General features: G+C 39.1%; 1 protein-coding gene across 2 annotated transcripts in view; it reads left to right on the forward strand.

Annotated features, from left to right (window-relative positions):
• VTI1A (vesicle transport through interaction with t-SNAREs 1A) overlaps positions 1–27,230 on the forward strand; it is a 373,485-nt gene that overhangs the window by 217,064 nt on the left and 129,191 nt on the right. For both annotated transcript variants that reach the window (XM_068961555.1, XM_068961554.1), the window contains 2 exons: positions 4,967–5,037; positions 6,106–6,167. In XM_068961555.1, the coding sequence (XP_068817656.1) occupies positions 4,967–5,037; positions 6,106–6,167 (133 nt within the window). The remainder of the gene's footprint in view (positions 1–4,966; positions 5,038–6,105; positions 6,168–27,230) is intronic.

The raw sequence follows: 27,230 nt of genomic DNA on the forward strand, positions 1-27,230 counted from the left end.
AATATGAGGTTTCGCTTTCCTAACCAGCCCCTTCTCCACTGCCTCTTTCATGGCAAGATTTGGAGATTGGGCGAGAATTATCAAACCAAGCAATTTGCTTTTGTGTTTAGAACTCTTCCAGATCCCATCTTGTTCTATAAGCCTACATTTTTCACAGGACGTTTGACTGATTTCCCTTTATTCCTGAAAAGCCTCCCAGTGGGAGGCCTGAACTCAGACCAGGTACTCACTGTAGGTGTGAACGTTGCCACAACCCTTTGCTCACAAATGAGATGCTTCTTTCTCTCTAGAATTCATCACAACTTCTTCGTATATACCAGATATCACCCAGAAAGAATGATAATTATTTTGTGTGAATTTTTCTTATTTCGCTGAGCGTGAATATTTGTTATCTTTCTACGTCTGAATTGGAAGCAGTTCTTTATATGCCTTGACTTGTGAAATAATGAAAGATGATAAAAGACCTGCCTTTTCCACATCCCCACCACCTATCCAGGGATCAAGAATTCAAGAAACTCTTCATGTCTGAGTAACATCAATACTGAGGATAACCCATTCAGGGCATGATGCCAGAGTCAGTGTCCAGGCAGATATGCTAAATGCCAAAGGATGGTTCATCCAGTCACTCTGTGAGCAGCTCCCTCCCAAGAAAGCTATATGTCGGCTCTCCCAAAGCAATACGTTTTTGCTTTTATTAAACTCAGTAGCTAGAATTTCTTGAGCCATGGCCAAAATTCAGTACTCCAGATTGTTAGGAAAATATTACTTTGTGTTTTGCGTCTGTCAGGTTGGCATTCTGCAATATACATAAGAAAGCACCTGCTTCAAAAATAGCTCTTTAAGGGACTTCTTTGGTGGTCCAGTGGTTAAGACTTCGCCTTCCAGTGCAGAGGGTGCCGGTTCGATCCCTGGTCACAGAGCTAATATCCCACATGCCTCATGGCCAAGAAACCAAATATAAAACAGAAGCAATGTTGTAACAAACTCAATAAAGACTTTAAAATGGTCCACGTTAAAAAAATTTTTTTTTCATATAGCTCTTTTAAGTCTTTCTATTCACTCCACACTCCACAGAAGTCTCCATATACAAAGAACAGCTGGATAGCTGTGAATGCCTTTTACCTGTTGCTAAAATTACTAATGAAGTTTTTGAGTACCAGAAAATCATCTTACCTTCTGAGTTCTTCCAAGAAGTCTTAACTGGCTGTCTTCAAATTTTAAATACTTGGTTGGAAAGTGAAAGGGAAAGTGAAAGTTGCTCAGTCATGTCCGACTCTTTGTGACCCCATGGACTATACGGTCCATGGAATTCTCCAGGCCAGATTACTGGAGTGGGCAGCCTTTTCCTTCTCCAGAGGATCTTCCCAACCCAGGGCTCAAACCCAGGTCTCCTGCATTGCAGGCTGATTCTTTACCAGCCGAGCCACAAGGAAAGCCCAAGAATACTGGAGTGGGTAGCCTATTCCTTCTCCAGGGGATCTTCCCGACCCAGGGGTCAAACTGGGGTCTCCTGCATTGCAGGTGGATTCTTTACCAACTGAGCTATGAGGGAAGCTTTGTTGGAAACCATATCCTTAATAAAGTTTGTAAAAAGAAAGTTATAAATAAGTATACAAAGGAATGATTATTTTCTGCTTTATATACTTTATAGCATAATGGCTAACATCTTTTTTTAATATTTTGTATTTATCAAATAGAACATTTTTGGTGAATTATATTGAATAATGTAATTATATATATTCCATGTTTATATTATAACGTGATGTGAACTTCTGTCAGTCCTGCCTTCTGACTGAAAATATTTCATCTCCAAAATACAAATTCAATACGTTTAAAAAATTAAGTTCATTCACATGTCATGATTGTTCAGGTGACATTATTATTTTATGAATGAAGGGAAGTGATTCAGTGGTACAAGCTCCTCGAAATAAGTCTTGCCTTTTGTGATGCCAGTCCAGTCCTTCAGGAAATATTTTGCCAGATTTATAGTTCTCTGGTTCTTCTCCATTCCTTTATGGGGCAACAGAATGTTGAATACCTATGACCCCCATCCGCTGTAAAATGTATTGAAACAGAGAGGAAATGTTAGCCAAAACCTATTTTGTAGTTTGTGACCCAGTAAAAAAGGCCATAGATCAAGGATATGATGATTCATTCTGGGTAATTTTGAAAACAAAAGCTCACTTTATAAGTTTGAATGCTATACTCCCACAATGATTCCCAACCCCCTTGTGAAAAGGACAGAAGAAGTGCAGGAAGAAACTTTTCTCTCCAGGAATTCATTCATCATGTTCATACTGACATGCAGAATTCCAGCATGTATTGATAGCATCAGTTTTTATTTTCTTTTATGCTTCCCATTGTTTCTTAATCTCCAGAACATCCTCACAGTCAATAAGTACAGTACTTATAAAATTTATGATTTCTCAAATTATTTCAGTAATGGCAGTATGGCAGTTCCCATTCTAAAGGTACTGTACTGCAAAAGTTTAAAGAACTGAAAGCTCTAGACTCAGTATGTCACATCTGCATTGATTTATAGTCTTTCTTGTATTTCTTATTGATATTTTATGTGAGTGCTTTTTTTTAAGTTATTCAAGAAGAATAAATCTAACAATGTAATTTTTTTAGTGAAGTAATCCCTCAATGTCTATTTTGTGCAAGCTGAGTCTATTTTTAAAATAATTTCCTCTTAATTTATTGTTTTGTTTTGATTGAGGTAGGAGAACAGATAAGTATGCATAACTTACTTTGCTTGAGCTTTATTTTTCATTGTATAAGTACCAGCATTTCTAATATATTTGGCCTAGAATTTTCTTTAGTGGGTCATTCAAATGGAAGGTTGTTGCTGTTCAGACGCCAAGTCGTGTCTGACTCTTTGCCACCCCACAAACTGCAGCACACCAGACTCCCCTGTCCTTCACTATCTCCTGGAGTTTGCTCAGATTCATGTCCACTGAGTCAGTGATGCCATCTAACCATCTTATTCTCTGCCACCTCCTTCTCCTCTTGCCTTCAATCTTTCCCAACATCAGGGCCTTTTCCATTGTATTGCCAGAGTACTGGAGATTCAGCTTCAGCATCAGTCCTTCCAAATGAATATTCATGGTTGATTTCCTTTAGGATTGACTGGTTTAGCAAGTAAGAAATAAAAGAATTCTGTTTCTAACAAATGCATGGTATTTGCCTGTTAAGACCAGAACATATGCACTTTTGCCAATATCTCATCTTTTGTCAGATGGGGTTAGTACTTTGGATACTGACATATTTCCCAGGAGGCAAAGAGATTGAGGGAATGACTTGAACATCTCAAAAGACCGGAGTTCTTCACCTCTTATTCCATTGATTGCTTCAGTAGCAGACTGCAGATCCATTTAGAAGAGTTTTTCCTGCAGTGAACCTGATAGAAACATGGATCTGTCACCTGCATTCCAGTGCTGCCTTCTCCAGTGCCACACAGGATATGCTTTAAGAGCAGGAATAAACCCCAAAACCTTTCATATACTCCATTTTTCATTTTATCCTCACATTGCTTTATTCCTTCCATGCATTTTTGCTGGAAACATTATCCTGGTGATGAGACACAACAGTAATAAATTATTTCATATTTGTTTGAGATTATATACCTTAAATCCCCCCGCCTTTTTTTTTTGCCACACCACACAGAATGCAGGATCTTCGTTCCCCCACCAGGGACCAAACTTGTGCTCTTTGCAATGGCAGTACAGATTCTTTACCACTGGATTGCCAGGGAAGTCCCAATACCTTCCTCTTGAATGAGAGAATATTATATAAATAGTATTTTGCTGAACTAATTATGGTATTGATGGTGTTCATAGATATTAGAGATTTTTAAGTTAAAAGTATATTGAAATTGTTATGTTGATTAAAGAAATTTAATGTAATAGTAATGCTAAATAGTATGACAAAATTGAATATTGTAATCATTTTTGCAAAAAAGAAAAATGCAACTCTAGTTGTTTCCTACTTCTCCATTTTTGGTGTCAACTTCCACTTTTATGATGTCTCCACTGGGACCATATATCCAATTTTACCTTAAGGATACATTGTCTGGAGTCAGTAATAAAAAGCTATTATCAATGTGAGAGGAGAAATACTAGAAATGTAGTAACCTGTGAAGAATTTTCAGTTTTGTATAGGTGTCAAAAATATAATTGAGGTTATTGTATTTAAGCAATTCTTATTTATTTGAGCTTTCTATCATGAACGGAATATGCAGTCCTTTTTTTGATGTGCCATGACATATGAACTCTAATGTAACTTTTGTCCTTTAACTGCTAAATCATCACTATTAGCACAGGAGTTCATGAGTTAAAGGGCTTGATCTTGGTTACTGGTCACATCCCAGCATCTATACCCAGCACGGAGTATATTGAGTGGATTGATTCTCATGTACTATACAATTACATACATTTGTGTGGTACACTATAAATTTCAAAAGATTTTTGGTTATCTCATTTGACTCTTAACAACAATTATCTGAAAAAAAAAAAAAGACTTTTTTCTTTCCCGATGAATAAAATTGCAGTTCAAGTGGATTATGGAAGACCTAGTTTTTAGGAGGATGTCAGAGTCATAATAGTCCATTGTTTTCTGTTTGTTTTTACAGAAACTGCTCACTGAGCTTTATTTTGTGTGTGTGTTTAATTTTTATTGGAGTTGCTTAACAATGTTGTGTTAGTTTCTACTGTACAGCAAAGTGAATCATATATATATATATATATATCCCCCCTCTCTTTTTTGGATTTCCTTCCCAGTTGGGTCACCACAGAGCACTGAGTAGGGTTCCCTGAGCTGTACAGTAGGTTCTTGTCATTGGTTTTTTATATAACTAATCCTGAGCATTCAGTAAATTCAGCACCTGTTATCCTTTTGGTACTTCTGAAGGTTTTTTTTCATTTACAGCCAAAGTCATCTTTCCTAACTCGGGTTTTCTTGTCCATAGAACAAATTGGCCAGGAGATGTTGGAAAACCTCAGTCACGACAGAGAAAAGATACAGAGAGCACGTGAAAGGGTAAGTAGAAATGGGATAATCTTTTCACAAATTCAGTAAAAGAAAAAAACGTAAGCCAAAAATACATAAAAAAGGTCTTGGGCAGATGCATAGACTATAGCAATTACATTGATGTAAGATCTCCTGGAGAAGGGACTGGCAGCCCACTCCAGTAGTCTGGCCTGGAAAATTCCATGGACAGAGGAGCTTAGCAGGCTTCGGTCCTTGGAGTTGCAGAGTTGGATACCACTGAGCCACTTTCACTTTCAAGCATGTGTTAAAAATGGCTAGGGTGAAGGAGGGTGTAGAGCCTGGGGTAGGGGGCGGGGTAGTGTGTGATGCAGAAAGATTAAGCTGACTGTATGCCTCCATACCGGAATTCCCCCAGGTAGATATTTTATTTAGTGCTGTAGCTAAGAAGAGGCTTCCCTGATGGCTCAGCTAGTAAAGAATCCTCCTGCAATGCAGAAGACACAGGAGACTCAGGTTTAATTCCTAGGTCGGTAAGATCCCCTGGAGGAAGAAAATGGGAACTCATTCCAGTATTCTTGCCTGAAAAATCCCATGGGCAGAGGAGCCTGACTAGGGCTACAGTCCAAAGAGTCACAAAGAGCTGGACAAGACTGAGCGACTAAGCACACGTACACATAGCTAAGAGGATCGTTGATGGAGATTTTAGAGCAGGTCAGCAGGGCTTTCAGAGTGAAAGCAAACATACGATTCTCATCTTCCCTCAGCTCATTTTGTTTCCGTTTTTATCTCTAGGACTGTGTGCATTCTTAAGGTGGTGATATTAATTTATGACCAGGTATCAAACTTTGTCAGCCTGTGAGACATTTGCTTTTATATCCAGTTCAAGTATCCAGTTTAGATCTCCTGGGATTATCTATTACCTGTAATTTTCTAAATTCAAGAATTTTTTGAGATTGTGTAGGCATCAAAAATGTATTTTAAAGTATTTAACCTTTTTTTAATGAATTGGATTTTCCATCATGAAGGAAAACCATTGCTTGCTAGTGCACTTTAAAAATAATCCAATTGCCTTAAGTTTCATTTTATTCTGTGTTAATGCTGCTTTTCTCCTCCTAGCTTCGGGAAACAGATGCTAACTTGGGGAAAAGCTCCAGGGTTCTGACAGGGATGTTGCGAAGGTAAGAGTCAGGTAGGGTCTTCCTTTCTCTCTCCTCCTTTTTTTACAGTATATTTTTCATCTCGTTGCAACCGGGCATTTTCCAGACATGCAAGCTTCTGCTCTTAGTACCTGTGTCAAGACCCTTTTGAAATGACAGATCATTGGTATTAACTCTTGTTTGGACAGGGACACACACACTCTGAGTAACTTGGATTAGACGCTTTGAGCTCAGGGGGTTACCTCAAGCTATGGAAAAAATTAGGGTTGGACATGAAGTATTTTTTCATGGCCTGAGGAAGACCCCATGGCAGCAACAGACTGATTTTATTTTCTATTTTGATAACCTTCTTGCTGTCGATGCAATGATAGCCTTTGGTTTCAGGAGCATACTTAGTATTAGCTTTGCCCTCTGTTGCTTTATTTAGATTTCTTTTTAAAGCAACTCTCTTTGGGGAAACATTGCTATTTTATGTATACTTAAAAATGACTTTTGAAGCCTGAAGAATATCAGAATAATCTGAATTTACTCATGTGCAAGCAAACAAATGTTTATGTTTTATATGTGTAACTAGCCTTTGACTGATAGAAAATACTTGGGAGAGTATGTGAAAATGAATGAATGAATGTGGTTAACAGTCTAGATTCTATATTTTTGGAAGGGAGTGAGAAATGTTTTCATTGTTCTGAAAATTGGAGTCATTTTTGATTTAGGTGTATTCAGCACGAAATTACTACATTTAAAATCTACCAAATAAGAGTATCTTCTAGCATAATCTTCAGTTTGGAACTGTGGATAAAAATGTGAATGAGGAATGTTGAGAATCACCTTGGAATAGCTGACTTGGAAATTTAAAGAAGAGGATCTTGTTTATCACTGATGCTTTCGTGGCAGCTATTTGAATATAAGTAAAGTTCTCTCTAATCACATGTCCATAGATAATATGTTGTGTCCAAGCATACTGCTAAAAGTATGTTTGCTGAGTGAGAGATTGATTGCATAAGAATCAACCAAAGATATGTCCGCTTAGTCTTCTATTGGCCAGTGTGGTCAGTGTAATTTCTCAATCAGGCTGATCAGGAGCAAGGTTAAGTTCCTGGGGCACTTCTAACCCACAGTGACACAACTCCACACACCCCTCCTTTTCCTCCATCCACAGTCTCAATTCACCATAAACCACCAAGTTCTCTGATTAAAGGTGATACGTAAACGACCTAGAAAAATGCAAAATCCACAGAGAAGTGGCGATTGAAAGGAATGCTTCAATGCCTATAAACAATAAAAAAGGAAAACAAGGGGAAAATTCTCTATTGCTTCCCTGGGAGGGCCCCTGCGATGTGAGCTGTAACGAATATTCTGCATATGTCTCCATTTTGTCAAATCTCATTAAAGAGTCCTCCCGCTTTATGTCAATTGAGCTGTCCAGAAATCATTCATCATTTTTAGTGTAAAAAAAAAAAATCATGTGGTTATTTAAATAATATCATATTAATGTTAAAGTTCAGCTGTCATTTAATGGTACGGCTTAATCAGATGTAGCATTTAGGAAAAATAGTTTATCCGGGCTCTACATAGCTTTCAGGCTGGCAGATTCAAATCAGGATTTATGGGTTTCTAAACCAATGTATTTCTATCCACGTTTCTGCTTGATGTACCTCACCCTTTTGTGCAGGACACTGCAGACAGTTATTTCAACAAATAAAGCATCTCCTCATATTGTGTTTGAATAAATTTGCAAGTCATTTAGAGAGGGTGAAGCACAAACAACTTCTGTAACCTTTGACTGGGCTTTCTTTAGAAAAATCATACTAACAGGGTTACTTCATAAGCCCACAGAAGAAAATTACTCTGCTGAAATCTACTTGGGGTTCTCTTTGTACACAAAGTCAGTCAATCACTGACTCATCTCCTTTTGGACTCTGTCTAGAGTGTGAACAGAAATAAAAATCCCCAGATGGACATCACCTTGCTACGTCTGAGCCAAGGAATCTCTAAAGTCCACCTACACATTGGTGACCATGTTTTTCACTAAGCGCAACTGGGATGCTGTTATCAGCCAAGGCATCCAGATACTTTTAATCAATGCTATAACCTAACTGGAGCTTCCCAGTTGGCTTAATAGTAAAGAACCTGCCTGCCAGTGCAGGAGACGTAGGAGACACGGGTTCAGACCATGGGTCAGGAAGATTCCCTGGAGTAGGAAATGGCAACCAGCTCCAGTATTCTTGCCTGGAAAATTCCATGGACAGAGGAGCTTGATGGGCGACAGTCCATGGGGTTGCAAAGAATCGGACATGACTGAGCAACTGAGCATGCACGCACAATCTGAGTCCTCAGGAACTAAATGCAGATACTAGTTTTGGTTTAATTTCTAATTACTATCCCACTTGATATACAGTTTATATACTTTGGACTTGGGAAAGGGCAAAAATATTTACCAACTTCTTCACTTCGTTGTTTTTTATTATTTCCCTGGAAAAGCAGTCTCTAGAGAAATGGAACAAGAGTTTATGTTTCTAATAGAAAATCTTCCATGGACTTCTCTGATTTTGCGCTTCTGTTGTATCCCTCCTATTCAAATGGCATTCATTCCCAGCCCTGGTGAGGTCTTATTTCAGAAACAGAAGTCACAGTCTCTTACCAAAACTACACATTGTGTGTCAACAGTTGCTTCTGATTTAAGAAAAGTTATAATATTGAACAATGTGCTCATCTTATGTATAAATGTATACCAGAAATGAATGTCATTGTCCAGGGCAGGTGTTTACCTGCATATAACATTCTACAGGATACCAGACCGCCAACTCAGTGGTCAAAGTCTGAGCAGACTCTGGGAGATCCTGAAGGGACAGGGAAGCCTGGTGTGCTACAGTCCATGGGGTTGTGAAGAGTCAGACAGACTGAGCAACTGAACAACAAAAATACCAAACCAAGGAGTTTTTAATCTAAAAGAAAGGTTGTTGATTGTTTTTAATTTTTTTTAACTTTGTTTTTTGTCAGATGAACAGAAATAGCATATCATGGCTCCTCATTTGAGTCACTTTGCTAATATTGATTAGTCTGTTGTGAGGACAGGTAAAACCAGTGTTTAATCAATGCCAAAGTTTGTATATAAACCCACCTCATTTTCTGTAAGAGTGACCAAAGGTAGATAGGGAAATAAAAATGAGTAAGTGGCGGCAACTACCATTTAATCGTTTATTAACTTCAAATGAGGTTTAAAAAAAAGATACATCTTCTCCCTCTCTCATACCCTCCCTTCCTTCCCTCTTCCTTTCTTTTTTTCTCTTTATTTACTTCTTCACTAAATATTTCATGCCTGAATACAAGGACTTGGGGCTCCTCAAATGAAACCAGTTCAGTCCTTGCCTTCAGAGTCCTTCAGCCAAGTAGAGAATATGTGCATATATAGAGATGTAAGAATTCGTAAAACTGACTGATTCTCAAGGAAGCTATGGAAGATTCTGTAACTTAATTAATTCTTACTGGGTATTAAAGAGAGTGCAAGGAAAACAAATAACCAATAGAAAATATGTTTTAAATAGCTATACCGCCAGTAAGTTTGAAAAAATAAACAGAAGATGACTCATGGAATCATAACATAGATTTTGAAAGAAACTGAAGTATGTAGAAAACATTGAGACATATCTAGTGGAAAAGCAGCTGATTCAACCTAAATAAATATTCTTCGTGTAACTATGCTGTATCACCAAAAGAAAGAAAGCAAAGGGGAAAAAAATGGTCCACTCAAAATTGTATTAGTAAAACTTGATATCAGAATGCAGATATAACTGATTTCCTGGAAAGTAATTTTTCTTCTGTCTTGACATAAGATGAAGAGCTACCTGGGGACAAACTGTTCATTTCCTGACTCTGTAGCCAGAGCTTTAAATAACGTGGTGTTCAGATAATAATGAAAATGGCCATGAAACAAATGACCATTCATGCGGTGACGGGGGTCAAAAAAAAAGTGAATTTTTCATTGACTTCTGCAAAATTAGACTATCATAATTGGCTGTCTTAAAGTGCTTCAAGGAACACTGAGAGGCTTAAATGTTGTTCTGCATATATTTGCATGTGTGTGCATGTTTGTGTGTATATTTTTTCCTATATATTTGACTGGAAGGTCTTATTAGATCAAATAGTACCAGCAGTCAGTGAAAACGAAAGTAGACATTTTCAAGATTTTCAGCTGGAAAACAAAGCACATCATGATTCTATTTCTTTTTGCCTCTGAATAGTGAATAATTTATCAGTAATTGTATGTTTATTTCTAAAAGTATCTACAGGATTCATTAGAAATGTTTAAGAGTTGTAATTTGAGATCATTGTTGACATGAGTTAGGAAGATATGTTTTAAGTTTATGTTGGTGCATCGACTGCATATACATGAGGTCGCAAAGAGTCGAACACGACTGAGCCGCTAAGCACATATGCTGGCAAAAGGCTTATAAAAGGAAATGACATATCTAATATTTTGTAAAGAACCTTTTTATGTATGATATCTTAATATCAAATAATTTTCTCTCTTGCACACTACCAATCTTTGCCACTAGTATTTACACACACATATATACACCATCAGAATGTTTCCTTGAAAAACTGAATTGTTTATCCTTCCATCATGTCTGTAGTAACTTTCTTGAGTATGTAGGTATTGAGAGGTATCTTGTAACTAATCTATTTAAACCAAGCAGATGGGATTAAATGCAGTTGAGATAGCTATCATTATACATTTTTAATTGCAATATAATTGATTTATTATATTAAAGGTATACTACATAGTGATTCAGTATTTTATACAGTACAAAATGATCACCACAGATATAGTTACCATGTGTTACCAAACGAAATTATTATATTATTTACTGTATTCTCCATGCTGTATATTACACTTATATGACTTAATTGATTTTATGACTGGAATAACTTAATCCCCTTACTATTTCATATATTTATTTTTGTTAGAACTACTTCTGAGCCCATCTGGGGAATAGTTGTCACCTATCATTGTTATCACATTTTACATTTAGACATGGTCTTGTTGCTTTGGTAGAATGACAGGTAAAAACATCTGGAAAACTTAAATGTATTGTCAGAATGATTCCTAAGGGTAAATATATCAGAAACACCAATGCAGTTTCTATAAGCAATAGAAATACAGTTTTTTATTAAATAAATTTATTCTTAAAGAAATATGCTAAGATTAAATGTTTTTAATCTTCTTTAAAAATTCATACCCACACCCCATTTTGCCCAGGAAACACTTTGTTATATTTTAATTATTCTTATTATAATGTCTGAATATTCAGCAGTTAAGAGTTTTTAAGTCTTGTTGTCCTTGAGAATTTACTCTCAATTTTTATACACTGAAAAACGCCTTACATTTATATTTTTTACTTTTTCTGGTTTTTGCTTTTCTCTCTTTATGTCATTTCATTTCTTTCTTGGCCTATTTTTACTAGTGATGAACATGGGCCCTGACCTGAAATTAGTATAGTAAAATCTTAACCGCTAAGATATTCTTCAGCTTTTAATCAAGTGCTTATTCTTTCAGAACAAAATGATTCAGATTGCTGCAGATTCTTTAGACTTAACAGATATAAGTTCTTGCTTAGAATAATGCTACAAAGAGCAAAAAAATTTTCTTAATCATAGTCACTTTTTGTGTGAGTAAATTTATCACCGTACACTTGTCTCACTGCTGTCATCCTCCGACCCCTTCAAGGCTGACGTGGGTGATGCTTTTACCAAACTAAAGAGCAGCTTTGGATTTCTTTATATATATATATATATTTTTTTTTTTTTCTCTTTAATAACGTTCTTGTAGCTTTAAACATAGAATTTTGGTCCTGTGTTAGACATTTGAATACAGCATCTATCAGATGATAACTGTACCAGCAGCTTTAGGCGTATGTCTGACCCTAACCTTACTTTACACAAATCAGATTTCATCCTTAAAAACCCTGTGAAGGAAGCATCATATCTCCATTTTACAGATGAGAATAACAATGCTTACTGAAGAAGACTATCCATAGTCACATACAGAACAAGAATATGAACTTAGCTCTCTCTTTTGAATGCACTACACAAAAGGTTCTTAGAGCCAGTTTTCACTAGTTAGTCATGAAAGTGAAGTCATTCAGTCGTATCCGACTGAGCTGTGGCCTACCAGGCTCCTCCGTCCATGGAATTTTCCAGACAAAAATACTGGAGTGGGTTGCCATTTCCTTCTCTAGGAGATCTTCCTGACCCAGGAATTGAACCCGGGTCTCCCACATTGTAGGCGGATGCTTTACCGTCTGAGCAACCAGGGAAGTGAAATGAAGACTTAAAACAAACTGGTTTTCATTATGCAGATGGTTACTCTTATCTGCTCTCTGAGTCATGATTCCATTTCTCCTGTAAAATAATGGTGGTAGTAAACAATTTCCTTAAAATAGTTGATTGTTACAACAAATGGAAAAAGAAATCCTTGGCAATCATATGTCAGTTTTCCCACCTTCCCCTCTCACCCCACACTTTACTGGTCTGGAATACTTAGAATTTTAAGAGCCCGTATCCTACACCACACTGCATCTTTTAATAACAAAAACCACTACTACTTATGTGCTCACTGATAGCTTCTAGACTCTTGCTATACATTATCTTATTTCATCTTTATGACAACTCTGTAAGGCATTGCTCCCATTTTAAGAAATAAGTAACTTTGGTTCAGTGTTGTCCAGTGCTATAGAAGTGCTCTGCCTCCAGACCCTGTTTTTCCTACTGTGCTGGGCTGTTAACCCTTCTCTGGAGAATTAGTAGCCTCACAGAGAGTCAGACAACCATTCTGGGTGGTTCTTGACAACAATCAACAAACCCTTACTAGATCCCACTCTCTCATACAGACTGAAGGTACTGAGTCTGGGCTGTGTAGACACAGAATCTGCTGTGGACCAGTGAAGTCCTTAGTGAGCTTGTTTTTATAGAGTCCTTTAGAATAGCTTTATTTTTAAGACAGACTATGTGACATTCATCAGAACCAACAAAAGTATGTGGGGGTGAGCCTAGCATCTTCCTTCAGTTCAGTTCAGTTCGGTTCAGTTCAGTTACTCAGTCGTGTCCAGCTCTTTGCGACCCCATGAATCGCAGCACGCCAGGCCTCCCTGTCCATCACCAGCCCCCGGAGTTCACTCAGACTCACGTCCATCGGGTCAGTGATGCCATCCAGCCATGTCATCCTCTGTCGTCCCATCTCATCCTCTGTCGTCCCCTTCTCCTCCTGCCCCCAATCCCTCCCAGCATCAGAGTCTCTTTCAATGAGTCAACTCTTCGCATGAAGTGGCCAGAGTACTGGAGTTTCAGCTGTAGCATCATTCCTTCCAAAGATTACCCAGGACTGACCTCCTTTAGAAAGGACTGGTTGGATCTCCTTGCAGTCCATGGGACTCTCAAGAGTCTTCTCCAACACCCCAGTTCAAAAGCATCAATTCTTCAGCGCTCAGCTTTCTTCACAGTCCAACTCTCACATTCATACATGACCACTGGAAAAACCATAGCCTTGACTAGACGGACCTTTGTTGGCAATGTAATGTCTCTGCTTTTGAATTATGCTATCTAGGTTGGTCATAACTTTCCTTCCAAGGAGCAAATGTCTTTTAATTTCATGGCTGCAATCACTATCTGCAGTGATTTTGGAGCCCAGAAAAATAAAGTCCGACCCTGTTTCCACTGTTTCCCCATCTATTTCCCATGAAATGATGGGACTGGATGCCATGATCTTAGTTGTCTGCATGTTGAGCTTTAAGCCAACTTTTTCACTCTCCTCTTTCAGTTTCATTAAGAGGCTTTTTAGTTCCTCTTCACTTTCTGCCATAAGAATGGTGTCATCTGCATATCTGAGGTCATTGATATTTCTCCCGGCAATCTCGATTCCAGCTTGTGCTTCTTCCAGCCCAGCCGTTTCTCATGATGTACTCTGCATATAAGTTAGCATCTTCCTTACCTTTGGTATTAGTAAATTTAAATTTTATTTTTATGTATGATTTTGTATCACCTGGAGCCTTCTCCTCATTGGAGAAAACAATTACAGTTTTGTTTAATTATTCACAATGACCTTTCTGTGTATTTATCAAGAGGCATATGGTTTAGTGAATAAGAGGTAGGCTCTGGGGTAACAATGTCTCTGCCACTTTCTAGCTATTAACTTTGGGCAAGAATCTCACTCTCTGTACCTCAGGTTCCCTTAATGTAAAATGGCGATGACAATAGTCCATACATGCGAAGTACACACAACAGTGTTTGGTACATAGTAAAGTTTAAATAAATGTTGAAATACTGACGATGATCATCATTGTTGCTTAAAAAAAAAAAAAAGCCTGGGAGCAAAGACTAAAATCAAAATGTCAATTAATAATTTCTTGAGGTTGATGAATTTTAAATGAATGTTTTTAAATTTGCATTTTTGTTTTCACTCCCAGATTTCCCTAGTAATTTTTAGAAAATTTAAAATGAGTAATAAAAATAAAGTCTCATACTTGCCTTATGTCCTTATTCTGGTACCACCACCCTCCCCCTCTGCTCAGCAATGCTGCTGAACTGCCCACAGTAATCAAACACTGCCCAGCACAGAGCGAGCCTTCCGGCTCCCACACGTGTGCCTAGTTGCTCAGTCAAGTGGGTTGCCATTTCCCTCTCCAGGGGATCTTCCCGACACAGGGATGGAACCCGCGTCTCCTGTGTCTCTTGCATTGCAGGCAGATTCTTTAGCCACTGAGCCCTTGGGGAAGCCCCGTTCAAGCTCAGTCCTTCTCTCTCACTGGACAGTTTAGGGAGGGGAGCCTCCAGGTTGGTCTCTGACTCTTCATCCCCCTGTATGCTCGTCTAGATGTTCTCGGCCAGTTCATCTTCCAAAGTGCAAACCTAGTACTGTTTTCTTTCCTGCTTAGAAACCTCCCGAGGTTCCCCATTGCCTGCTGACGCATGTCCTCCTCAGTCTTACCCCCAGGGTCTTCCAGTGAGTGTGTTCTAGTCTTATTTGCTGCTACTCCCTCTGGATATACCTTCTGTCCCTGCTAAAATGAACTATTTCCCATCTCCACAGCCCACCTGAGATTTTCATTAGATTTCATTTCATACTTCCAGCTGGCATATTCTCCCTTTGTCACCTGTATTAGTCAGGGATCTGAATGCAACTGAGAGAAGTCCAGATCTAACTGCCTATGAACAAAAGAGGGACATAATTTTGGGGGGGGGGGCTCCAAAATCACTGCAGATGGTGACTGCAGCCATGAAATTAAAAGATGCTTACTCCTTCAAAGAAAAGCTGTGACCAACCTAGACAGCATATTAAAAAGCAGAGGTATTACTTTGCCAACCAGGGTCTGTCTAGTCAAAACTGTGGGTTTTCCAGTAGTCATGTATGGATGTGAGAGTTGGCCCATAAAGAAAGCTTTTATTTTTATTCTTTTGAACTGTAGTGTTGGAGAAGACTCTTGAGAGTCCCTTGGACTACAAGGAGATCAAACCACTCAACCCTAAAGGAAATCAGTCCTGAATATTCATTGGAAGGACTGATGCTGAAGCTGAAACTCCAATACTTGGGCCACCTGATGCGAAGAACTGACTCATTGGAAAAGACCCTGATGCTGGGAAAGATTGAAGGCAGGAGGAGAAGGGGACAGCAGAGGATGAGATGGCTGGATGGCATCACTGATTCAATGAACGTGAATTTGAGTAGGCTCCAGGAGTTGGTGGTGACAGGGAAACCTGGCATGTTGCAGTTTTTTGGGGTCGCAAAGAACTGGACACAAATTGAGTGAGTGAACTGAACTGAGTTGTCACATGTAACTAAATAGTTCAAGGGCAGAAGTGACTACAAACAGTGGAATCTAAGGGTTCAGCAATCAAAGGGTCATTGCAATCAGGTGTTGCTGTTTCCATCTCTCCTCTCGACTCCCTTGTGTGTGGTTCCATCCTTCATCAGGGTGCCTCCTCGTGGAGACAAGGCTTTTGCCACCCCTTTCAGTGACACCTGTTTCATCTAGCTGTTTTTGTTCCCCCTAAAAGTCATAGCATGGAGTTTTACTGGTTCTGGGTGGCTCTGGTTGTGTAAAATCTCATTAATCTGTGATGGGATATTTTAGACCTGGAACCTCACGCAGGGGATGGGCGCACAAATTGAGAGCATTTCCCTCAGAAAAACCCAGAGCTTTTACTAAAAAGGATAATAGATACTAGGTGGGCAGAAACAACAGATGTCATCTTCAGAATGTTTCAGCTGAACTTTTGTCTATACTCTGGATCTCAGGTGAAATACCGTTATCTTCATCAAGCCCTGATCAGTTTCCTAGCAGGAAATGATCTCTGTTCTGATTCTTCAGGGTAGTTTTTCCTCTCTCATGAGGTCACAAAATCAGACACAACTTAACGACTAAAAAACAGCAAGGTGCTAACATCATCTACTTTGCTTTGTGTATATTGTAGTTATTAAGGACCATGTCTTCATTTTCTTGTAGATCTTTTTTATCCCCTCCCTCATCCCCCAAGGAGTCTTATATGTTTCCCCATGATATTGTGCAGCCAGCTGAAATGAATAGCAGAGGGTATCCAAATAAAAAAAGAAAGCCAGGAATCACTTTAGTACCCCCAAAGCATGGACTTTCAACAAATGCCTGTATAGATACCAGATAGGTAGAAAATGTCCTACCTGAAGGCAAAGCAGGAGACACAATCAGAGGGTCCACAGTGTTGGATAAAATGAGAATAGCCTTTAGTTGAGGTCAACCATAGCTTTCCAGGATGCTGAGACAGGTCCGGATAGACCAGTTTCTGGTGGGAGGCGTGGGGGTGGCAGGGTGAGGCCACAGTTCTTGTGTCAAATCCCTACCCGGAGGAGAATGAGGAGTTTTCTATGTGACCAGTTGTCTTCAGGGGTCTCAGTCTAGACTGTAAGCTGCTGGTGGTCACGACTCCCATTGCATTTACATGGGGCCATGCTCCCCCAGCCTGGGCCTGGGCCTGGTCAGTGAATATAGTCTTTGGAAGAATGGTCAAGAATAGCTTCAAAGTTGACATCTAGGTTCTTGGATGTCATTTAGTTGAAACCCCGCAGGTTTTTATCCATTGCACTCTGGCTACCATGTAAACATGTTCTTTCAAAGATAAGATAAGTAACTTCACAATAACAGAATATTTTTGTCCATTATTTAATCACAGTGGAAAAGCATCTTATATTGATATTTTCCTTGGATGTGAGTCACAATTTGACCTAATTCACGAATTACCTTTCTTTTATGATTTTTTCTTTTTATCCCCAGGAAGCATGCCATTCTTTAATGCAACGTAGAATATGAAGAGTGCATGTCACCTTCACCATCAACGCTTTCTTTGAATGCAGCCTTGAGCTGTTAACTGGAAGCAGGGAGCCCTGGGCCTTCCTTGTAAACAAGTAATGGAGCCCTCAGCTCGCCGCCCCCCGACCTTGTAAATAGCTATTTATTAACATATACCATCACCAAACAACATTTTTCCAATTCCAGGCCCCCACAACATTACACCACTGTCTGCTCCATTGTAAGCTGAGGGAGGCCTTTGGCCATCTGTTTCATTAGACGCCAGAGGCAGTGAACAATATCTGAACTTTCCCGAAGCGGGTGCCTGGGCTTCCCACTTCACACATCTCCCCCTTCCTCTTCTGCCACCGCCACCACCATATTTTTTTGTTTGAACGCTCACATTGTAAATTAGTGTATTCACACATCACTTTTAAAAGGCTCGCTGTGTTATAAGATGGGACAAAGCGAGCTCAGTAACAGCCCATGCACAGTGCAGGTGGTCGAGCTAGCTGCTCCCCAGATCAAAAGTCAAACAACTGTGAATCTTCTTTTGAAAGTCCAGTTAGGGAGACAAGGCGAGGCTTATCTGCACAAACAAGAACGAGTTATAGATATACATCGCAAATGCAAGAGGACAAAAAGGGGTTTCAGAATCTTGAAGGAGAAAAAAATCTTCTAATGCTGACAATTCTGAGGGCATCTCTAAAATACATAGCTCTTTTTTTTTCCTTTTTTTGTAAAATTAGTCTTTTATTGTGTGGTGATTGGTAATTATTATTTATGCTTTGGTACTGTTCCTAAAGTAGCTAAGATTTTTGTTTTCAAGCCACCTTGGGGGCAGGAAATAGCTCCTTTTCATGGTTGTATTTTATTTTTCAGCAGCATTTAAGGACAGACTCCTATTTATACCACACAAGCAGTTTTGTCTGTTGTAAACAAAGTAAGTGGCTGGGAATTGTGCTTTCCCAGAAATGTTTTCCAGGGAAGCCATAATAAGAAACAACTGTGTACATCTTGAGATTTTTTGTCATCTAGGTATTAAGAAAGAATTCTTTGCATTCATGGAAAAAAAAGAAAAAGCACTGTTTATAAAGAAAGATATTCAATATCCAAAAGTGTAATTAAAATATTTCTTAAACTACAAAAGTTGGTCACCTTGCTTGTATTAATTAAGGTAGTTTTCTTTTTCTTCTTTTAAATTATTTCCAACATATTTTGACAAGATAGTAGCTGAAATGACAGGAGGCATTTTCTTTTTTTAACCTCAGTAGCCTACTTAGAAAGTTAGTGGCTTCTTTTGTAAAATTATGTGAAGGACTTTGAAACTAAAGTATGACTATCAATCAATGGGGAAAATGCAAAAATGGTAAATTTTATTAAAAAATTTAAAAGAGGGTTAGACAGGCTTGGAATTATGAAAGAACAGCATAGTTTCTTATAGTTTACATAGCCACTCTATTGTCCATCTTCTGATATCTTAATGATTTTGTGATTAAAAAAAAACCCTCTCAACTTTCTAATTCTCAAATGAGTTAACAGTGTCTGAATCAGGAGAGTCCCCAAGTACTTTCAGAAAAACCATGCTCTTTATCTCAGGGCGTACAAAAGTGGTCCCTATCCTAGGGACGGTTTCACAGGGTCTCTGAACCACTGGAACTTTCTGAAAATTTTTGGATATGTGTGTGTATGCATAATGCTGAGAATTTTCCATAAGATTTTCTGAAGAGTCCCCAACCAACTCCAAACAAGTTGAGAAATGAGACATAGTTATAGAACTGTGTACAAATGTCGGCTAAACACTACTTACAGGCTTTGATATTCTGGCTTATTTGAAATGTATTGGTCTACAAGAAACATTTATTTTGAATTTCCCACAAAGTTTAACAAGGAACTTTTCAGGGGTGCTTCCTTTGGGAAATCAGACCATTTATCAAAATTAAATCCTGAAGATAATCTTAACAATTAAAATCTCTATAAGGCCTTATAGTTTGTAAGGCACGTTCACGTACATTATCATTTAATGTAAATTTCTGAGGAAGTCTGTGATTTGGCATCATCATTATTATCCTATGTCATAAATGATTGAGCCCTACAAAAGTGAGTCTTGCCCAAAGTCATTCCATCAAGATGGGGCAGAGTTGGACCAATACCCTGGTATTAGCCTCAGAAACCATGTTCTTAGCAACAACAGCCACAGCAGCATCTTCTTCAACAGCAGATGTTTACACCGTGTTTACTGTGTCAAAGGGAATCTGGCAGTCATCAGAGATTCAACAAACTCAGAACTCTACTCCTAGGTACCTTAATATTTTTAAGAAATAACAATGTATAGTCCCTCATGCTTCATGGTCAGTGAGAGATAAAGGCTGTAGGCTGCAACAAGAAGAAGAAATCCTGGTGTCCACAGTCAGTTAAGATTTTATAGGGGAGATGGCAGGTACCCAGCGTAAAAGTTGCTGCCTAATTCTTAACCCACCCATGGGGTACGCTGCTTCCTTTTTTATGGCAGCCTCAAAGTAATAACTTCCAGCAGCAGAAATTGAATCAAGGGTAGTAGGAAGGATGGTGTTAGAGAGATCTTATTTGTCCACAATTGTGTTGAGGGTATATAGGAAGTTAACAACTTGCAACTGCATCTGCTCATAAAATAAATATGACCCAAATCCTTCTTGAGAATTTGTTTTAATTGCAGTAGAGTTTAAGATTTTCTTCAAGTAAATAAGAAAGGCTTGAAGTCACCTCAATAGAAAAAATAATTTCATAATTGCAAACAATTATGAAAAATCTTTTCACATTTTATTTACCCCAATTTTAGAAAGAGACTAAGAACTTTCATTCCCATGACTAAAGTAATGTGTTTATAAAATTCTATGGCCTTTGGAATTATACTACGTATTTACTATGGCTTCTATACTTGCAATTCATGAATAGATGTGAAGAATGTTGGTAGAGTACATGGATTGTTTTATTGTGATCCATTAATTAGTTGATAAGTATATCACTTTAAAACATTGAATTTTTTTTCATATATTCCTGTGAAATCTTTCTCATCAAATGGGTTTATAGAAATCTAGTTAGTAGCAAACTTGCCCAGCCAATGAAGAAAAGCATTCATTTTCTGTTCTGTATATGTGATCTGAAGCCATAGCCTTTAGGTCTTTTAATCTGTCTGTTCAAGGCCAAGCTATTTATATGGATAATTTTTAAAGCTTCTGTATAAAGAAAACAAGAACATTTTATTTATTCACTGGGGTTTTTATGTGCCTTGAAATTGCATAGATAAAGTATTTTCTGGCTCATGGATCTGGAGGAGATAAAAGGTCTCTTATTTTATAAGGCTTTATGTAAGCTTTTCAAATGTACAGTATTCTCATGGCTGGAATTTTTTAAATGAAACATTATTTCACCATTATAATTGGAGTTTAACGTGGGCATCTTTTTCCTTCCCTGAATTGCATGTTAAATTATGTGTTTAAGATTGGTTTTATTGCGTTTTTACCTTCTGGATTTTCAGTAGCTCTCATGTTGGAGAAATGAATTTACCAATCCTCATTTTTAGTAATGGGCAACTATTTAATGTGCCTCTGAGTGGAAAACCCAAAAATCAGATTTAAGAGGCAGAATGAAAAATATAACTTGCTTTTGCAGCATATTGGTCAGGAGGATAAAAAGTTATTTACCTCCACCCTCCTTAAGAATTTTTTCTGAGACTGATAAACTGAAAAGGAAAAGGAGGTATTTTTGAACTCCAGAGTAACTGGATTCAGACCAGATTCTGGGTGAACATTAGCTGCTGTTAGCTCTGCCATGTCAGGGCCAAGCAACAGCTTTCCCTGGCTGGAGCGTTCCCAAGCTATCATGGCCATCAGACAGGTGGGGAATAAATATTGTAGAATGGTGGGACATTTGAAGAGCAAGCTCCTGATCCCCAGGACTCAATTTGGACAAGCTTCAGTTGGAGCAAACAGGTGTTCCTGGGAGGAACTGTCCTCAGGTGGCTGAGGGGGTGCCATTCTTTCACACACATGAAAAGTTCCCTTTCCCTCTGCCCGCAGGAAAATTAGAATTAACTACAGCTTTTTCTTTTGAAATGGAAAAAGAGAAATAAAAATATGGCACCAGGTTTTGGCTCTGACTGGATTTCCATGGAGCATGTAATCTATGATAAATGATGAGAATTCTAGAAGCAAAGCATCCTTGCAGTTTTCAACATTAGAGATGCTGTAAAAACTGAATGAATTCACCAATTATTTCATGAGCTCTTGAGATTTTCTCAACACTAAGCTAAGTGCTAGGCATAGAATGTAAGACAAAAACAAAAGGCCCTCTCCTCCAGGGACCTAGCCTAAATTATAGTAGTAGTAATTGGTTTGAACATGAAAGTGAAGCTGATAGTCGCAGGGACACTGTGGACTGAAGGTAGGTGCTGGCATCAGAAGGATTTCTTTTTCTGTAGCGCCATTGCACTGAGGATATGACTAATGATTTGTTTGAGGGGTCATTCTAAGTCAATTTTTTACTATAAAACATAAAATAGATATATTAAAGCAAAAAATTGTTGTAATGCTTCTTCCTTAAAACAAGGTACTCTGTTGATATAAGTGTTTCCTTTTATTCTTTCAGTCATGATCCTTGTATGATGTTAGAATGCTCCTCTAAGGTAATATTGTATCATAAATGTGTTGCTAAAATACATCTTCATAATTATACTTTTCCTAATTGAAAACTTTCTAGTGAAAGATTTTAGAAAACCTTTTATTTTGTTAAAAAATAATAATAAGTATCAAGAATCAGGGAGAAAGTAATCCATAGTCAAAATCCATTAGTAATCCATAATCGCACTAATGCAATTTTCAGAATTACATTTTCCCTCTGACACTTTGGGATGTCATTTTCTTTCCCTTGTTCTATAGGATCTTTTTTTCCATTGTCTTCATGTTGTTGCACATTTTTATTTGGTTTGGTTAGTTTTTAAACCCTCTTCTTGGGTCTGCAAATGGTTGGCAGTGTTATGTGATCAGTTCTGTCGAGAGAGAGCCCTCCGTCTCCAGACTGTCTTCATGGGAATGAAATGGGACTTCTTCCTTCCCCTACTCCTTGACTCTGGCATAAAAAGTGTCCAACCGTTGGCTGTACACCTGTTGTCTCCTTCCCATCTTTACGCTCTACCACTGCATGCAAACACACTTTCCTCATGAAGACCGTGCTTCCCAGGGTTCACCATACCTTGCTTGTCACTATGCAGTATTGATTTATTTATTGTTTACCTAGGACCTGTAGTTTCTTATTGGCTATAGAAAAGAAAGATGGTGAGGAGTGTGGAAAAGGAGGAATGCCTGCAGTAGTTCACGTGTCTCCTAAGTGGCAGCATCCACTATAAGAAAGACAGATGCTTGGTTTCTAGTTGTAACAGAACTCACATTTTTTATCTAGCACCAGACTTCGTGGGAGGTGGAATACTGCTTACATTTTTCAGTTCATTTTTTACAGCAGTAGAAAATCCTTGCCGATTCTGGCAACTTGTGGAGACAGTTTAGGTGTCATAAATTATCATCATTTTTTTTTCATTCCAGCTTAATGGGCACTTTGATAGGTGCAGCATCCAGAGCCATCAAGCAGGTACCATTTTAAACCAGAACTATGGATGATCTTTAAAATCACCCTAAATAAGAGGGCCATGCAAACCATTTCTATAGCTCAACGCTTGGGTGGTCTTGTTTTAACTGTTACTGTTTAATTATTGATGACTTACTGACATAAGGCATGGAAGCCTTAGGGGGAATGAAATCCCATGAGCCATTTTCCTTAGATGAATCTTCTTTGAGGTTTAAGTGTCCCTCTAAGTAATATAGTGAGGCTGGATTTAGGGGGTCATTCCAAATACTGCCTGGCAAAGCCAGCTGTGGCATCTGTATTCATCGATGGAGTCTGCTGATGCATCTGGAAAAAGAGGCATGTCTGCCCCGTGCTTCATCATGACAGCCTCATACAAGCCCACCTACTGTAGGCCAGGCATCCTTATAGCATTCTGTACTTCCCGTTTCTCTTCTCTCTCTCTCTAGGGAAAAAAGTCTAATCTCCAGCAATAAAAATGACTTACCTTTAGGAATTGATTTCCCCTCTTAATGCTCCTATCCTGGAAGCTTTTATTAAGAAAATGGAATTCGCTCCATGGGCTTCCCTGTTGGCTCAGCGATAAAGGATCCACTTGCTGATGCAGGAGATAGCGGTTCTATCCCTGGGTCAGGAAGATCCCCTGGAGAAGGAAATGGCAACCCATTTCAGTATTCTTGCCTAGGAAATCCCATGGACAGAGAAGCCTAATGGGCTACAGTCCATGGGGTTACAAGGAGTCAGACATGACTTAGCAACTAAGCAACAATTTACTCCACACTTTGAAAGTTCCTTTGCAAGGAACTTTGCTGAGTTTGTAGGGATGGAGAATGGCTCTTGCCCTCAGAAAACTCACATCCTAACCGAAGAGGGCTGAGTGTAGAGGAAACACGACTTCCAGATGGATGCTGAGCAGAAACCCCATGTGCAGTTCTGAGTGGAGATCATTGCCAACTTGGAGGAATTAGGATGAGTTTCATGGATGGCAGGGCATTTATAATGGCCCTTGAAGGAAGGGTGAGATTTAGCCAGGCAAAGTTAAGAGATTCCAGACTAAGAAAACAAACAAAGAGAGAAGTAGCATCTTGCAAGGCAGACATGGCACATAATGCAGATCAGCTTTGTTGTCAATTCTGTGATTTTTGCCTTTTGTTTTCTGGGGCTCCTGTTTTAACAATTAGTAGATTACCTTTCAGCATGCTTGTGCAGAAGTGTCATCTCCCTCCCAGCCCACCCTGCCCCCACCGCACCCTAGGAGATAAAAGCTTGACTGATTAGAGGCCTGAAAATCCAGACTCCATTTGTTGTCCTCATTATTATTCTCTTATTGAGCACCTACTGTGTCCTCTGGGCAGCATGAGCCTTAAAAGATCAAATTCTTTCATTGTTTTTATGTAGCGCATTGCTGTTTCATTTTTGCAAGTTCTAATTTCCTCTTGAAGATTGCGGGTTTCGTGGGGTTTCTCTAAGCATTCTGAAAAGTGTTACAAATGTTGGTGATTATGTGTGTAGGCAGGATAGACTTCCACCAAAAGGTGGGATTTTCCTTTTGGAACACTGTGCCGTCGAAAGTACCATCCAGAGCCAGTGCTCAGAGCAATTCCTTTAGAGCTTTGCTGTGTCTTCAGTGTTGTGTGAGCTTCCTATAACCTGTTTGTTGTCTCGGCTCTGCTGCCTGTGACATAATCTGAGAATAGGCTGGCCTGGGGGCAGAGGGGAGCTAGAACCTGGAGGATTTTAGGAGGCCACAAATCAGAGAGGCTAGGTGGCCTGGATTCAAATTTCACAACACAGACTGAAACTGGCCTGGGCCTGCTACTATCTCTGCACCCTGCCCCCACCCTCTCTTTCTTTTTTTCCTGGCAACCATTTTGCTTTAATAGGACTTGAAATTTTTAACCTAGTTTTGCTTTGGGGAAAAAAATGTATTAACCATGTGACTTGTCAAGGCATCACTTTCTAAAAATTTCTTGATTGAAAGTTCCCTCTCAGCACTGGAGTTCTTTCTAGGTGCACACCTGCCTTGTTAATCACGTTCTCTGGCTTTTAGTATTTCTGTTTACAAATGGAAACGCTTAGCAGACAGCCTGGGAAGGAGTGGCTGTCCTCTTCAGCATGACTAAAGCGCTGATGAAATACTTGCAGGTACCTGGCTGCTGCTGCTGCTAAGTCGCTTCAGTCGTGTCCGACTCTTAGCGACCCCATGGACTGCAGCCCACCAGGCTCCTCCGTCCATGGGATTTTCCAGGCAAGAGTACTGGGGTAGGGTGCCATTGCCTTCTCCAGCAGGTACCTGGCAGGGTACTGCAAAATCCCATGGCCTTTCAAATCTATAAGGAGAAGGAAGTATGAGCAGTCAACACAAATGGTAACTGGTCGGTGGGTGACAGGTAAGCACAGTGTCCTGGCTGGGGACCCAGTCTGTGGATTTACCATTTGTAATTTTTGCACAAATAGTGTTGCCAGAGCAAAACAGAACAGTTTTTAAAAGAAAGTGCTCATAACACACCTACAGTGATCTTGTCCTCATTATTTTTTGTCTTTATTTAAACGTTGGTATTTTCCTTTGTGTGACTTCAGTACAATTTTAAGTTCTGCCTTTTCCTTTAACTTAACATGATAGCTTTCACTACTATACGCAGTGAATTTGGTTTTGTAGTTGATCTTTTCTAATCAAGTTATTACGGTGTTGATAGAGGTTCAGGAAAGCCGAGCAGCATGTGGTTGGCACGCGTTAGTTTTCCAGAAAATTGAAGAGCTGACTCTAATGTGGCTCAGGCTTCCACCGCCTAATGGTTAAGAGCCCTGAACTTTGATAATTGGGTGCTGAGATCTATGTGTACTGTGCTATGCTGTCCACACAGATCACTTGCATATATTAATTTTAAGGTGTTCCATGATAATATTGGTGATAAAGTATATCTATAAACAAAGCAGTCAGGTCACCGTGTGGAGGAGATAAGTATGGTAGATTCTAGAAATAGCTCCATTTCCTGCCCAAGTATTCCCTAACAGACTGAAAGGCAATGATTGAAGCTGGGTTAAGAACTCACGCATTGTCTTTGTCAGCTGTTGGTACTTGATAATTTAATCAGCATCAATCCTGACACCTGCTCAGTGGGGTGTTAACCAGGTGAAGCTTGTCTCTGCCTTGCACAGAGCACTGAGGGATGGCCTGGAATACAGGAGGCCAAGAGGAGGGCTGACAGCAAGGGTGGTTTTGGAGGCGCCTTATTAGCAAAAGAATGAGATGTGAGCTGGGTGCCGTGACAGGAGGTGCTGAACAGCCAGGGGGCAGCATGGGAGCATTTTGCACCTGATGGAGGAGAAATGGAAGAAGGAGGATGAACGCGAGCTTCCCCATCTTTCCTGAGCTCAGGATGATGGATGACTTGTCATCTTTTGTGTTTCCGCTGGGGCAGCTAAATCGGAATCTCTCTACTGAGACCAGGGAGTGAAAACTGGAACTCTATGGGCCATAAGCAGCTTGCAGAGTTGTTGTTTTGTTTTTTGGTTTTTGTTTTTCCCAGTCTGCACGGTTTTGGTTTGTTTTTAAAATTGAAATATTATCTACATATAATAAAATTCACACATTTTAAGTGTAGATTTGATTAATTTTGGTTATGGGATGCAATTAGGTAACCACCACAATACATCTGGACAGAGACCAGTTCTCACTCTAAAAAGTCTCCTTCAGGCCCTTTGTGCTCAGTTCACTTCCTCCATCCCTGTCCCAAGTAGACCCTGATCTGCTCTCTGCTGTTAGTTTTGCCTTTTCTAGAATTTCACATAAATGGAATTATACAGCACATGATCATTTGTGTAAGACTTCTTTCAGTCAATATGGAGATCTTGAAATTCATCCACGCTGTTGTGTGTATTAGTATTTCATTCCTTTTAATGGCCAAGTAATATTCCATAGTAGAAATATGCTACAATTTGTTTCTCACTCACCAGTTTATGAACCTGTAGGTTGCTTCCAGTTCAGAGCTATTATAAATAATGGTGCCGTGAACATTTGTGCACACATCGTTTTTTAGGTTTTCATTTTTGTTGAGTAAATATCTAGGGGTGGGACTGCCAGCTCATAAGGTATGTATATATTTTAATTTCATAAATTAAAATGGGGTTTAATTTGGACCTGCCAAACTGG

This window comes from Capricornis sumatraensis, chromosome 23, assembly GCF_032405125.1.
Source record: "Capricornis sumatraensis isolate serow.1 chromosome 23, serow.2, whole genome shotgun sequence".
In the NCBI taxonomy this organism is placed as follows: Eukaryota; Metazoa; Chordata; class Mammalia; order Artiodactyla; family Bovidae; genus Capricornis; species Capricornis sumatraensis.